The sequence below is a fragment of the Corythoichthys intestinalis genome, chromosome 7 (assembly GCF_030265065.1).
Source record: "Corythoichthys intestinalis isolate RoL2023-P3 chromosome 7, ASM3026506v1, whole genome shotgun sequence".
Lineage (NCBI taxonomy): Eukaryota > Metazoa > Chordata > Actinopteri > Syngnathiformes > Syngnathidae > Corythoichthys > Corythoichthys intestinalis.
In genome coordinates, this window is record NC_080401.1 from 11417167 (window position 1) to 11433716 (window position 16550).

General features: G+C 38.4%; 1 protein-coding gene across 3 annotated transcripts in view; it reads right to left on the minus strand.

The window, feature by feature from the left end:
* pik3ca (phosphatidylinositol-4,5-bisphosphate 3-kinase, catalytic subunit alpha) overlaps positions 1-16550 on the minus strand; it is an 80420-nt gene that overhangs the window by 21984 nt on the left and 41886 nt on the right. For 2 of the 3 annotated variants that reach the window (XR_009063755.1, XM_057840143.1), the window contains exons 12-20: positions 13247-13399; positions 11447-11581; positions 9509-9633; positions 9314-9395; positions 7792-7956; positions 4465-4568; positions 4193-4364; positions 2317-2423; positions 2111-2232 (exon numbers count right to left, since the gene is read on the minus strand). Coding sequence is in view for 2 of the 3 variants with exons in the window: in XM_057840143.1 (XP_057696126.1) it covers positions 2111-2232; positions 2317-2423; positions 4193-4364; positions 4465-4568; positions 7792-7956; positions 9314-9395; positions 9509-9633; positions 11447-11581; positions 13247-13399 (1165 nt within the window). In the remaining variant the exon portion in view is untranslated. The remainder of the gene's footprint in view (positions 1-2110; positions 2233-2316; positions 2424-4192; positions 4365-4464; positions 4569-7791; positions 7957-9313; positions 9396-9508; positions 9634-11446; positions 11582-13246; positions 13400-16550) is intronic. The other variant, XM_057840144.1, reaches the window with a different exon arrangement.

The following is a 16550-nucleotide window of genomic DNA, read 5'->3' on the forward strand; positions in this document are numbered from 1 at the left end:
TAATTGTGCAAGTTCTCCCACTTGAAAATATTAGAGAGGCCTGTAATTGTCAACATGGGTAAACCTCAACCATGAGAGACAGAATGTGGAAAAAAAACCAGAAAATCACATTGTTTGATTTTTAAAGAATTTATTTGCAAATCATGGTGGAAAATAAGTATTTGGTCAATGCCAAAAGTTTATCTCAATACTTTGTTATGTACCCTTTGTTGGAAATAACGTTTTCTGTAACTCTTCACAAGCTTTTCACACACTGTTGCTGGTATTTTGGCCCATTCCTCCTTGCAGATCTCCTCTAGAGCAGTGATGTTTTGGGGCTGTCGATGGGCAATACAGACTTTCAACTCCCTACACAGATTTTCTATGGGCTTGAGATCTGGAGACTGGCTAGGCCACTCCAGGACCTTGAAATGCTTCTAACGAAGCCACTCCTTTGTTGCCCTTGCTGTGTGTTTGGGATCATTGTCATGCTGAAAAACCCAGCCACGTTCCATCTTCAATGCCCTTGCTGATGGAAGGAGAATTTCACGCAAAATCTCTCGATACATGGCCCCATTCATTCTTTCCTTTACACAGATCAGTCGTCCTGGTCCCTTTGCAGAAAAACAGCCCCAAAGCATGATGTTTCCACCCCCATGCTTCACAGTGGGTATGGTGTTCTTCGGATGCAATTCAGTATTCTTTCTCCTACAAACACGAGAACCTGTGTTTCTACCAAAATGTTTTATTTTGGTTTCTTCTGACCATAACAGATTCTCCTAGTCTCTTTTGGATCATCCAAATGCTCTCTAGCAAACCGCAGACGGGCCTGGACGTGTACTTTCTTCAGCAGGGGGATACGTCTGGCAGTGCAGGATTTGAGTCCCTGGCGGCGCATTGTGCTACTGATTGTAGCCTTTGTTACTGTGGTCCCAGCTCTCTGTAGGTGATTCACTAGGTCCCCCAGTGTGGTTCTGGGATTTTTGCACACCATTCTTGTTATCATTTTGACGCCACGGGGTGAGATCTTGCATGGAGCCCCAGATCGAGGGAGGTTATCAGTGGTATTGTATGTCTTCCCTTTTCTAATAATTGCTCCCACGGTTGATTTCTTTACACCAAGCATTTTACCTATTGCAGATTCAGTCTTCCCAGCCTGGTGCAGTCTCTGGTGTCCTTTGACAGCTCTTTGGTCTTGGCCGTAGTGGAGTTTGGAGTGTGACTGACTGAGATTGTGGACAGGTGTCTTTTATACCGATAAATGAGTTAAAATAGGTGCCATTAATACAGGTAACGAGTGGAGCCCCGTTAGACCTTGTTAGACCTCTTTGACAGCCAGTAATCTTGCTTGTTTGTAGGTGACCAAATACTTATTTTCCACTCTAATTTGGAAATAAATTCTTTAAAAATCAAACAATGTCATTTTCGTTTTTTTTTTTTTTCACATTCTGTCTCTCATGGTTTAGGTTTACCTATGTTGACAATTACAGACCTCTCTAATCTTTTCAAGTTGGAGAAATTGCACAATTGGTGGTTGACTAAATACTTATTTGCCCTCTGTATGTGTGGCTTACCAAATTCACTCTGAAGGGTTGTCCAAAAAGTAGGCGGATACAACTCTATCATTGTATCGCCAGTCTTTACACATTTGTTTGCAGCTAGAATAGTTATGGTATAATACGTAAGCTATACTGAAATAAATGTAGGAATGCATGAGATATATACTGTAGCGTCGCAGGTCATAGACTCTCTAGGCCTACCGTTCTTGCCCCTATGCGCACAAAGAACTTCATAAATCAAACCACTCCAAATCGATCATCCTTTTTTAACATCTTTATACTAGTTTGAATAATATATAGAACATAAACATACATATATCTTCAATTCAAGGTTTTTTGCTCAGTACCTGTTCACAAGCCAAGGGTGTCCTATTGGGGCTGGTTGTGAGTCATTTTTACTCTTTGTTAATGGAAGCTATTGTGACACAATATTTAAGAACATTCATTATACTGTATATTTTAACATTAGATGAGTCGCAGGCTCAATCAAACTGAAAAAAAAAGAGTGCTTTATAGTCCGAAAAATAGGGTATTATGATTAGTATAGTATCAGCCTGGAACGTGTATTTTACCATCTCCGTTTTTGAAGATAATCTCATTGTTCTGAAAGAGTAGCTCAGACATGATATCTGGATTTTCCCAGTTGAGCCACAATGGCCTCTTGGCCGATGACATGATCCTGCATTCATCTAACCTGTGCATAAAAACCTTGCATGATTGTCTTTTACACACTGATACTTGCCTTCACACATGTTCATGCAAAATCATTAACACAAACCTCAGGTTGCCCAGTTGATGTGCAGGGTTAAGGGGTGAGGTAAAGTTCTGTAGTGCATCCATGTAATCGGGCCTTTTCATCTGATCCACCAGGAACCGCATCTGAACCTTTACACAAATGGCAATCGCACAATAATTATTTAAAACAAAATAGTTTATTAGATATAATATGGTTAGGAGTGGAAATCTCTGAGTACCTCACAATACGATACGATACGATACGATACGATACGATATACAGCTCACAATAACGATGATCACACGGTATGGCGATACAACAATTATTGATACATGGATCAGGAAATAATTCTAGGACATTCTACAACAGAACTAATAAACAGAAAAACAAGCTATTTTCATCATTCTGCTGTGAATTAGAGTGAGTTTATCACTAGTAGACACCCAAACCATCCTTTAGATAGATTGAAAGTCTATGGCCCTCAGTGGCAGCTAATTCCAGGCAACGAGTTCATTTCGGGGCATTTCATGTCATTTGCTGTTGATTTTCGGTCACTTCCTTTTCATTTTGGGGCATTCACGTGTAACTTCTGGTTCATTTGGGGGCATTTACAGGTCACTTCCTGTTGATTTTGGGATACTGAAAAGGAAGTGACCTAAGAATGTCCCCAAATGAAAAGGAAGTGACTCAGAATTGATTGATTGATTGATTGATTTCTTAGTCGCCACAACCGTGAAAAAGCAATTCACGCTTTTATTAGCTTAAGGCTGGACTACTGCAATGCACCTTATGTTACTCTTCCCAAGTCCTCGATTTCTCGTCTTCAACTTATTCAAAGTGCTCCTGCTCGTTTTTTAACCGGTACACCTAAACGTGAGCATATTACTCCCTTGCTTTCATCGCTCCGCTGGCTCCCAATCCATTTTAGAATTGATTTCAAACTTTCACTGTTTGTTTTTAATTCTATTAATGGCCAGGCTCCTTCCTATTTATCGGAAATTTTAACCCTCCGTAACTCTGGCAGGGGTCTTCGTTCTACCGGCCAGCTTCTTTTGCAAATTCCGAGGTCAAGACTTAAACAGTGGGGGGACCGATCTTTTGCAGTTGCTGCCCCCAGGTTATGGAATAGCCTACCCCCTGAAATCCGTACCATTACCAACTTAGGCCTTTTTAAATCTCGTTTAAAGACGTACTTTTTTAGACTCGCTTTTTCCCCTGACTAGGGTAGCCTGGTTTTATTTCTTAAGGGTTCTAATGTTTTCGGATTCTGTTTTATTTTTTAATTTGCTGTTTTGACTTTTGTCGGGTTGCATTGCTTTGTTTTTCTTAATGTCAAAGTATAGTACCTTCATTCCTTTTATCTTTCATGAACCATATTTGTCTTTGTTGTAAAGCACTTTGAGGGCCTGTTGGATTTTTGTAAAGGGCTATATAAATAAATTTGATTGATTGATTGATTGAGAATTAACAGGAAGTAAATGTCCACATTACTGGCTGTGAATGCTGTTATTACAGTGCCGTTACTGGTGCTAGACATCCAATCCAGTCCAAATAAATTTGGCGTCAATGGCAGCCAGTGAGCTAACGTAGACAATATTTTAATGGAAGATTTTTAAAGCAACCTTTTGTTTCCTTCTTTTTTCAAACAGTAAAACTTTTTTAAAATGATATATTGATTCTTGTTGGTAGTGTATCAACACAAAGTACAAAGTATTGCGATACATCACTTTTTTGATATATTGTCACACCTCTCTAAATACAGGTGTAAAGATTTGGTGTTTGTATTGCAGACAATTAAAACAATACCTCAACAGTAAGAATGCCAATGTAAAAAAACAATCAAACAAACAAACAAAAAAGTTCTCTTCTACTTGTAATAAAAGAGAACTTTAAAAGGAAATATTTTGAATGGGAGCACCTTCTGAGTCTCATCCTTTTTCTCCTGTTTGAGGATATCGGTGAGATTGATGAGCTTCTCCATGGCCTCCACCTGCCTGCTTAGGTGTTTGAGGTACATGCCACAGGCCCTGCAATAAGCCTCTAAAAGTAGCCCGAACCTTTGACTCACAGTTTTATTGTGCATTTCAGCCCTATGAAAAAGAAAAATAGACAAGGTTGATGATTTCATTTCGCATGAAAATGATTGATTTCAGCTACAGGAGGAAATAAAAACAATTTTTACAAACTCACTTCAGATGCCAGAAGAAAAAATGTCCTATCCTTTGATTGGTTAGTGCCTTTTTGAGTAGAAAACGAGCCAGAGGATTGTCAAGATACTGCTCATATTTTATAACCTGGCACGGAGAGAAAACAAGCAGACAACTTCAAAAAGGAATGACAAAAAAATGTAATACTTCAACAATCACTGAAAAAATGAGACACCGAAAACATCTGTAACTTATTTGTACAGTATATCTGAACTGCTTTCCATTGGGGCAAATGTGTTTAAATAAAAACAAAAAACAAAAAAACATTCAAATAGTTTTCCTTAAGTTTTTCTAGGACCAATTTGGGGTCAGCAAGCCATTGACTAGGAGTCAACATAATATTTTGCCACAAATTACGATGTTTACTCTATAAAAGAAGTGCTAATAGAACAAATATATTCAACCAATCATGATCATGTATTGTGGATATAACAACCCTGCATGAATAAAGTCAGACTGTCCTCCTTTTGTTTTTAATTAATTATATAGTACTTTTTAGGATGTAGCACAGGAGTCGCGTTAACCGAATATTTTCCGTCGTTGACTGGTTTTTTAAAACGGTGACAGAAAAAACAAGTCCATCTGTCATTTTGACAGGTTGCAATTCACACCCCAGACCACAGGGTGGCGAGTGAGCATATTAATTAGCTATTGTATTTCTTGATGCATAACGTCGTTGGCCTTACTCGGAAAAATGTCAAGGCAACTGAGTGTCCGAAGTTTCTTCAAAAACGACGATGGTGTTGATAAAAGAGGTGAAAAAAGAGGGACTGATGCAGTGGAGGATGAAGGACAAACAAGCAATCAGCCTTCGGCAACTACTGAGCGAGCAGGCGGCAGCAAGGAGGAAGGTGTGAGACTGCGTTCTGGCCACAGCAGGTGAACTGTTAATTTCATTGTTCCATATGTAGCCTACCTACTGGGGCCACAGTCAGCTGTTTTTGTCACTGCGGAGAAAAAGTTACATATTCATCTGCTTGATGTGTGATGGCACGGTGTGGATTCTCTGTTTGGACAGAGTATGAATTAAAAATGAATAAAAACTAAATACTATTGAATATGTCATTATTATCATTTTAAAAATTTAAGTGACGGGTAAAAATAGATTATGACCGGATTTTCATGACCCTGTCAGTCAAAATGACAGACAACGAAAAAGTCTAGCGCAACCTCTGATGTAGCAATATATAAATCAACAAGTGGTAACCTTAGTGTAGCTAACCATAAAGTGTCAAGAAAAGACCATGTCATGGCTAGTGTAGCTAACCATAAAGTGTCAAGAAAAGACCATGTCATGGCTACTGTCCACCCCAGCTGAACATGAAAAGTTAAAAGTAAAAAATCCTCTCTCACTCTGTCAAGTCAGCCTCTCGATGCGTTCAGGAACACCACGCAAAACTCATCCGCCACATTAGAACCCGATTCGTTACATTATTACAGGTAATATTACTGTTATTATATTATTATTATGACTTTTATTCATTATTTATTTGTCTTGCATTATGTAATTGCTATTTGCAATAGTACCAGCAGCATTTATTAAGGATTTAGTGTAGGTTTTTGGGCTGTGCAATGCATTAATGGAATTATAATGTATTCTTATGGGAAAATCCTGCTCGACCAACGATCATTTCGACTGACAAACAACGTCCTGGCACGACTTTGTATGTAGACTTGGTACCATTGTATCCAATATTCATTCATTCATTCATTTTCCATGCCGCTTTTCCTCATGAGGGTCGCGGAGGTGCTGGAGCCTATCAAAGCTAACTACGGGCAGTAGGCAGGGGACACCCTGAACTGGTTGCCAGCCAATCGCAGGGCACAAGGAGACATACAACCATTCACGCACACACTCATAACTACGGACAATTTAGAGTGTTCAATCAGCCTGCCATGCATGTTTTTGGGATGTGGGAGGAAACCGGAGTTCCCGGAGGAAACCCATTTATTACAGTATATCCAATAAATTAGCATTTTTTGTTGATTTCTTTTTTTGTTTGTGTGTGTGTGTGTGTTTTTTTCCCCCTTTTTTTTGTAGTTTTTTGCGGTAATTGCAAATTAATTTTTCACAGGTTTTTTTCCCCCACTGTTTGGCGTTTCCTCTGTTTTTAGTTATTTTGTCTTTGAGTGCTATTTTTTGCGTTTTCCGTGTATTTTTATTCTTTTTTTTTTTTTTTTTTTTCGAGATTGTTTGAGGCTTTCAAGTTTTTTTATTTGTATTTTCTGCATTTTTTTTTCTGGTTTTGGTGGAGGGGTTTGTCTGTTTCTTTATACGTAGTTGTTTTGAGCATTACAAATTTTCTTCATAAAAAATATGACAAGACAGGATTTAACAACAACTGTATCAATCACTAACGCTTGTGAAATTAATCATAGGGCTATTCTCCATAGATGACTCTAACAGCAGCAACACAAACTCCTAATAATTCCCAGTTTCCCTGGCTAAGCTGGGTTCATCTTGTAATTGGTCTTTAGTGCCCCCTACTGACAAATCTCCGTCATTTTGATAGAGGACTTTAACCCATGGGACACCCATGGGTGTGGGACTCTGTGGCACTCTGAGGTTGAGCAGAGGCAGTAGGAGTTTTCATTGATTGCTGATTTTCTTCATTTTACTATATTCATTCATTCATCTTCCATGACTTTATCCAGGAGGGTAGCAGGGGTGCTGGAGCAGCTAACATTGGGCAGTAAGTGAGCTACATGCCAGCCAATCACAGGGTACAAGGAGACAAACAACCATTCCCGTACACAATCACACCTAGGGAGAATTTGGAGTGTTGAATCAGCCTACCATGCATGTGTTTTGGGATGTGGGAGGAAACCAGAGTACCCGGACAAAACCCACGCAGGCACGGGAAGAACATGCAAATTCCACACAGGAATGCCTGAGCCCATTGTTGAATCTTTGATCTCAGAACTGTGAGGCAGAGTGCTAACCACTCACCAACCGTACCCAAATTATTATGTCTATTTTAAATGATGTGATTGAGGACGTATCGTTGTTTAGTCTGGTCTCTTACAAATGAATGGGTCAAATTGATGTAGTAAATTATCTTTATATAATCAGCGCCATCTAAAAAAAGTAAACAGGTATGACGTTGAGTCACATCCTGCGTTTGAAGCTACAGAGCCGGGTAAGAACCACTACATTTCCAGCTAGTTTGAAGGTCTCTATCCGTATAGATTCCGGGTCACATTACATTACATGATGGGATTAAGGGAGAAAAAGTCTCCCTTGGAATAGGTCTTAGGATCCAAAATGTTTGAGAACCCCTGTATTCTAAGACCCTTGAGAGACACATACCTGTACAAGCTGGATGAGGTACTGAGATAGTTTGTCATCAGTCAGGTATTTATCAAGGCAGCGTACAGCAAAGTGTCGAACCATTGGGTCTGGGTAGTTGCAGTCCAACAATTCCAAGGCCTGCTCTGGGCGGATGGAAGGCCATTCCTTCAACAGGCAGTACATCTAGCATACACCGGAATAATACCGGAAAAAATACCGATATATTGAGGTTTTTGTTTTGATGACAAACCATTGAAAATTACCAATGTATGATTCATTTCACATGACGGTAACAGAAAAATCACAGGGGTGGATGAAGTTTCTTTTTTGTTTTTTAAGTCAAAGTACAGATACAGGAGTAGTGGAGTAAAAAGTATAGATACGTATTGTAAAATGTAGTGAAGTAAAAAGTACCACTTCATATTTGTACTCAAGTAAAGAACAGATTCAGAAAAAATGTACTTAAGTACAGTAGTTACATTCCACCATTGAAAAATGAATATAGCGGGAAACATAGACAAGACTGAAAAAGCAGTTTCTGCTCTTGCACTCATCTTTAAAAGAAACTGCTGTATTTTAAGCCAAAACATCTGTTGTGTTTGATAGAACAACATGCCTGCCATAGCAGATTCATGCAAACTATTTTTAATTTGTCCGTTTTACCTCGGAAACCCCCGTTTACAGACGTCGCACAACCGTTTTTGTTTTATCCCAACCATGAAAACAAGGTAAGTAATAATATTTATTATTCAAAATGTCTGTTATTTTAGCTTAAAATCATTCATTGATGTCTAATATTTCGTTTAAAAAAAAAAACGACTTTAAAAAATTATTCACTCGCATATTTTAAACTTTTAAACAAATGACGTCACAATGAAAATAATGGCGTCTGTAAAAAAGTCATGGATATCTACCTCATAACTATCACTAAATTGTATTTTTTTTGTTACTGTCGTATTTTCCCCGATATGTTAGATGATAAATAATCGATCCAAACAAAGAGATATTGAAAAAAATAAGTTTAAAAGGGTAAATATATGAAAAAAGAACATTTCAACCACTCCTTGATGTCTGTGATTTCAGCATCGCAACCCTTATTATATTACCATGTTTCACCCGTAAAATCCCAAAAAATCCAGCTGTGGTCATTCACAGCTGTGTCCTGACACTAAGTGATACATGCGACATGGAGTTTTGGGATCGAAACAAGGTAAGTACGCGATAATATCTTGTTAAAGTCATGGCGTCTGTAATTCTGCTCTCGCGTGGTCTCACCTCCAGATAGGGTTTTGCAGTTTAAAAAACTTTTTTTTTTTAAATGCCCTCCTGTCCAAAATTTTTCTTCCCCCAGAAAATTGAGATTTTTAGCTTTCCAGTGATGTATCACACATGCATATTGGACAATTTTGAAATTTGTCCAAATTGGGGGTCTCAGAGCGGAACTTCAAGTCACCTGAGTGTTTTCAGCCATATATTGAATGCATAATTGGTCAGTGGATGTATCAAAAAGCCACACATTAGGGATAACAATGACACACACCTGGGCTACTTCATCTCTGGAGTTCCATTTGACAGCAAGAAGAATCTTGGGAAGGATCTCTGGGAAATTCATGCAATAGTGCCTGGAAAAGGGAGGACATGTATCAAAAGCTTACGCAGAATGGTATTCCGGATACACCGCTAAAAAAAAATCCTAACTATCACATGTTTGGGAAAAAAAAAAAAAAAAAAATACCTGTGTCTCCAGAGGAAGTCTTTCTCCTGTTCTGTGATTTCTGAGAGAGGGTCTCTATTACTAAGTTGTCTCAGCTGATCTATGTCACTCTCTGTCAGAGCATGATCTCTCGCTACACGATTGCTCTGGAAAACAACAGCAAGAAAATTATTGTGATTTAACTGTGTCTACTATCTTAGGTGAGGAATCCAAGTAGATAAAACTAGTTTAGAATGAGCGGTACCAGTTTTATCCCATAGTAAGAAATCTAGTACATTCACTCAATGGCAATTCAGACTTTCGTTCATGCCATCATAGTGCAAAACAAATGAAGATTAGCCAAGCCCCAGTAGTGATGCATCAGGATCTATTTAGCAGAGCTTCTCAAGCAACTCGAGTTACAGATAAAAGGTATCACTTTAAACACCATGTTACTCATTTATCATGAATAAATCAATTGTTTATTCTCCTTCTTTGTGTCACCCAGTATCTGATAGACCTGTATGAAGATATCTGATGAACACACGTGCCTTAATTAGGATACGAAGTAACCCGATCTACTATCATAATCAATATAACGACAATGATTAGGAGACTTTAGGATTTGCTTGAACTGAAAAGTGATTCCAGCCTTTATAAAACTATGGGGTAGTACAATAAAACAGTCTTAAATGCATCGCAGAATTTGAATAATTAATAATAATGATTAAATGAGGTAATACAGTTGACCACCTCACCAAAACCACTGAGCAAGCACCTCAGCTTTCTGTAAAATGAACATGCGCATAGGAAACTATAAAAACACTATAACTATAGTTGTCCGATATCCGATACCGATATAAAACCAATTCCAATATATGCCGTCGTGCACTGAACATGTTATTGCTAATTACATTGCCACACCTACATTCCCAGTCAATGTCTTCACCTGCTTTGCCTGTGGCAAACAGTGTGGATCTCGGCTTGGGCTACACAGCCACATGAAGTGGACTCACAAAAAATAGAGATGGATAGTCATCATCGGAAACGATGGACAACCTTAACATAGCGTGCCATGCCCCACTGGATGGTTTAATAATGATAAATGTAACAACTTCAAGCTTTTCCAAATAAAATATAAATTATGTGAAAATTAAGAGATCAACTTCAACTGAAATTTTAGAAAATAATTGTCCCATATGAACAATATCTATTGAAATTAGCCAAAATGTCCATCATTAAATAAAAGTTATCATTCACGATTAAATCAGATTTACAGTAGTTACCCCAAAGAGCCACTAGGATGCGACCAAAGCATTACAAATGCAGGCAGGCAATCATTGGACATGCCAATGCAATGACAATTCCCAGGAAGCATTATGCTGGGCTTTTCCACAGACTTTTGTATTTTATTACTTTTCTAATTTTCTTAGTGACTATTTCTTTCTGGTAATAGGAGTAGTTTTATGCAATGAGTTTATAGTTCATTATTTTTCCAATCATTTATTGTTAATTTAATGTTTGCATCATAATTGCAAATGGTCTGCTCACATCACCAATCCAAAGCATCTTAATTTGGAGTTATTTGATGATCAATCAGCAAAACTGCTGTACTGAACTGTTACTAGCCCGTGTACAAAGGACATTCACTTTAACGGCTTCATGCATATCAGCCCCAACCCAACAATGAAATACCAATACCAATGCTATCCAAAATCATTTAAAAATGCCTATGTCAGCCAGTACTATTGGCTCCTCAATAATATCTTACAACCTTATGTATAACTTATGTTTTTTTGCCAAAATGCAAACAAAAAAACTAAACGTTGTGTCCATTTCATCCTCTGCTCTAGCGGTGATAAATGAGAATTGCCAGAATTCTTGTGTCATTTTCAAGACATTGCTTGAGAAGTCATTTAGAGTGAAGACACCAGCCACAAGAAGACGAATCATGATTTAAATTCTTAGTCTATAGTATACCTGTCCTGAAAGATTGTAGTTAAACCCCAGTTCTCTTGAAATAGTCCAGTTAGCATGATCCTCCACAGCATTCATGTCTGGGTATTTAACTGGACTACTGAAGTGGTCAAATTCCAGCTCCAGACATGGAGTTTCCTTAAAAAAAATTAAAAATAAAGTTACATTGTGAATTTACTGCAGGCACGATTTGCAAAAAGAGCTGCAAGAGTTCAGTTTACATTGTTTGGGCTCATAGTGAAGTCACAAACTGAATTCTAATTGAAGGAATCTGACCTTTTTAGCCAGATTGCTGGAATCACGCCAGCTGAACCGCCGGAACCGCGCTAGCGCAATTCCAACGACCCGGGCCAGGGGAAATCCCGACAACACAGTCAAAAGGCCAAACGCACATTCACCTTAGTTTTAACTTCTTGTACTGACTCTATTTTAAAAGCTGGTAAAAGCTTTGAAACACAAGTTGGCAATTTATTTCAAGTCTGCAGCAATCATACAGCACAGAGAGACCCAGGCAGGGAGGCAAACTGGATCCAGGGTCACCATATCACAAGTCAACAAAAGAGTCGCAAGAAAAATGACAACAATTACTTAAACATTCAGTCTTTTAAAGGCTCTGGTGAGGCTAGCTGTGGTCCGGAAGAAGGGTGTGTTTGGAGGTTATTTAGGATTATTGTCTGTTGTCAATTGGACAGAAGGATTTAGGCGTTACTGTTGTCAGGGCAAGGAGAGTTGAGGATTTTGCCATCCTCAGCACCACGTGAATGATGAGTGTTCACTTCTCGGTCACGGGTTCCTCCGTATCAGATATTCCTTGTGGCAAGACAAGATGTCCTGCCGTTTGTTCTGGACTGTCCAGAAGAGCTGATTGCGGGATTTGGTGGTGCAGAACGTGGGCTTGTAGATGTCTTGCCTATCACCTAGTCTAGTATACCAGACTCACCGTTGTTCCAGCTATTTGAGTCTGCCCACCATTCAGCGGATATAATTTCCATGGCGGAGCAAGCCACAGCAAACAGACAACGGAGTGGACCAATCAGCGATGGGCGGACGTAACGTTAATAATGCGACGAGGGACTTGCGCACAGAAGTAAACATTCGAGGAGACTCAGGAAAGCGGAGTTTATTCATCATGGCTAGCGCGAGACAGACTGTTGTCATTGACTTGTGTCAATGTGTTTTTTGTAAATGATGATTACTAATAATTGATTTTACCGTGGATTGGAACATATTCTCGGCCCTCCTGTTCACCATCTGAGTTGTTGTGGAGACGACTTCCGACGCGGAAGAGTGACGTTGATTGTTAAGAACACGTCACGCAAATAAACGAATCTGATTGGACGGTTGATTTTGTTCTTGTTAATGGGCTGAGTCCCAGACTATTCTCACAGTGTTTGAAAATACAGGGAGAACAGTCTGGCCGTGCCAGGCAACCTATCACCTGCTTGTCAGCGTCAATCTTGTTCAGTCAGCTGCATGACGTGCGCATTGGGCTTCTGTGGTCAGAGGGTGTCCTGGGTGTCCTGTATCTGTTCTGCCCTTATCTGCCCGTTGTCTTGGCGCTGCAAATTCTAATCGTTTCAAGTCTAACTGTTCATAATATCAAATATATTTTGCTTGTTTTTCTCAAATTATGATTTTAACTCTATTTTGTTTATATTGGGTGTGTTAGAGTAATACTAACAGTCAAACAGTAAATACGAAATAAGCTACTATTTCCTTCATACTGAGGACACTTCTTATACGCCTTTACCCGATCGAGTGGTCCATCTAGTGATAATTGATACGCTAATTCGATAAGTTTACCTTATTAGGGTTGGAACCAGTGACTCCTATAGGATTGAGGAGATCTTCTAAACCATGAGGAACAGACCAGAGGTTTAACGCCATCTTGTTTGCTACCAGAGTGTGGGTGTAGTCAAAGAGATTGATATTGCCCCAAGCCAGTGGACAGTGCTCCTTAAAGAAAAAGAAATTGCAACAGAATGAATATTTGGGCAAATCTGGATAGGTATGAGTCCAGAATTATTACATTTAGGTAACATGGTAAGATACTATGAAATGACCATGCTACAAAGTTGAGAAATTTTAAATAAAAAATGACTTATCTTGTGTTTCTGAGCACTATGGCTTTTAGCACACCCAAATTATGTGCTGTACTAGGCACACATTTTATTCCCGTACTCGACAAATTAAGGATTGGCTAGCGGCCATTAAGAGTGTAACCTATCTCTCATAAATTAAAAAAAAAAAAAAAATGACTCCAGCACACCTGCAAATCTCAGGAGGAAAGGCGGTACAGTAGGGGTGTGACAATATATCAAAATCAAAATAGTGATATAGCGTGATACTTTGTATCCCAAAAGGTTATCGATATGCTCCCACTAAAAATCAATATTTTTTAACTCAAATTTCGTCTAGTTTTTGTCGACAATTCTCAAAATGTTTTCGTCTATAAACTGGAAGTTTTAGTTTTAGAATGAATAAATAAATAAATAGGCTATAAGGTTTCCAACAATTTCGAATGATCATGAAGTATGAGCACATAACTGTAGAGTCTACAATGACATCACAATTTTCATGACGATAATACACACTCAGCAGGAAAACAGCACATTATTTTCAATTAATTAAACTCACCAGGACGCCATGAACTGTATGTAAAATGTTTTCCAAGAATTTACCGCGCTAAATGCTAATGCTAACGCAAACCCTATGCTAATGCTACAAGTTGGCTTAGTGTGTGATGATCACTCAGCACAGACTTTTAAAGGCGAAAGCAACATGGGATGTCCAGCCAAGATAAGAAAGCAAGCAGCACCTGACACATATGGTTCACAAAATGAGCCTGGAATGGGCACGGGCTTACTTACTCACTGAGTAAGCGTGTCTGTGGGGCAGGAATCAATATATAATTTCAAAAAGGTGTCAATGTTTAAAAAAACATTGTCGACTAGAATAGTGTCTATTTTAACTCATTGGCTGTTTTTGACGGTACTCAACATCCAATCTATTTGAATGAGAGGGCTGAATAAACAAATGTTCATTCGACCGGTTGTTTATGTTCTCGCGCCATCAATGGCACGAAACCAACGCATTTACCGCTAGTCTTCCCAAATTTGAGGGCTTTTACAGATCACTTCATGTTGATTTTGACTCATTTACAATTCATTTTCAGCATTCCCGGGTCTAATCCTGTTCAGTAACCCAAAATCAACAGGAAGTGACCCATAAATGCCCCAATATCAACAGGATGTGACCTAGAAATTCTTCAAACTCAATAGGACTGACAAAATCAACAGGAAATTAACTCGGTCACGTCCATACGTTTGAAGTGGGAAAGATGACAGCGAATTAATGAACTAACGCTATAGAATATCGTAGAATAATTTCCTGACCCATGTATCAAGAATACTTGAATCACCATATTGTGAGGTAATCGTTATCATGAGCATTGTATCGCAAATTGCATCATGTTGTGATCTATCCAAAGGTTCCCACTCCTAACAGACAGTGAACTAATGGGTTAAATTAACTAGTTTACGTAGCTGTTAATTCATACCAAACACAGTAACAAAAATAATACATGTAAAGAATCTTATTAAATATATTGATGGAGTTATGAGCAAAAGTAGGGCAAAGTGAGATTGTGCCAGTGAGGAAGTAGTGCCACAACTGTTATCCAGAACCATACAGTAGAAGAACCTATCCGCACGATGGTCGAGGGGGGAATTGGTCATGTGACCACATTATTTGGAAGGAAAGTAATGTCACTCATCAAAGAAGGTAGAAATGTGGCTTGAGATGTGAGCACATCTAAAATATAAAACAGCAAGTAAAAACTGGCACAACTCACTCCACTCCAGCCTATTCGTTTCTAAGGAAAATTGTACATTTTGAAACAGATTACTAGAAAATAACAGGAGCATTTTTGTTGTTGTTTTGATGATTACATTAGCAAATTTACCTAATGTTGTGACTGGTTTATATCTTAAAATGACAATTACAAGTGCATTTAATTTTTACGTCTTACCTTACAGAATATGAAAGACTAATTCAAAACAAACAAAACTAAGAAAGAAAAATAAAGAAATTATATTAGATATACCAGTGCTGCAATGATTAATCCATTAACCCCAGTAATTCGATAAGAAAAAAAGCTTTGAATCAGATTTTGCTGCCTCGAGTATTCCTTTAATTAGAGTGACGGAATGATTTGTTTTGAAAGCGTTGCATTTAGTTGTATCGATAGGGGTGGACACAATTGTTTCTTAATGTTTTACATCTGAAATGTATTCTGCAAGGCATTAAATGTTTGTAATCCAATTGCTCGGTTATTCGAACTAACTAATCAATAGATTGATCGATTATTTAGATAATCAATAGCTGCAGCCCTAATATATACCATGCACTTTGTTTAAAGTTTAACATAACATGGTGATCTACAAAGCAAGTCTTCACTGAGGGTCAGTGATAGAAGCATGTGATAAACAGGTAGGGAGTCTTACTACATTTCATGTTGGCGGCCAGTCAATTTGTGTCTATTTAAAGTAAATGCCTGAACAAAAGGCCGCTGTCGGGAGGTGTTTATCTTTAATTCAGGTTGTGTGTGAAAGAACATCCGCCAACCTAAACTCAACCTGCCGTGGCACAGCAGGGGAAAGCACAAACCCCTGGTGTCTGTTTACAATATCAATGTCTGGCACTCAATGACACAATCTACATACACATACAACTGCAAACATGCACAATTGTCCCCAACAATTTCCACCACTGAGAGACAGATGAGAACATAAATCAGGAAAGGTTTTAAAAATAAGTGCTTGGTTTAATGTCAATAGATATAGATAATTAGTACATTGTACACTAATTTCGGAGGTAATGTAGTTCCAATTATATTGTTTTTTTTTAATCTAATTTGAACAGAATAAGCAGAAGGAAATGAATGGATGTTCTTGCTTGACTCATAACTAATAACCGATCAGATTCAGACAGATTCACACTATAAAATTACTGTGTAGTTCTCCTAACAGAAGTGTTGGCACAGGTGGAAAGATCCCCTCGTGCTGATAGAGTTTCTCATGACGTATTTTGCCACCACAGTCCCTGA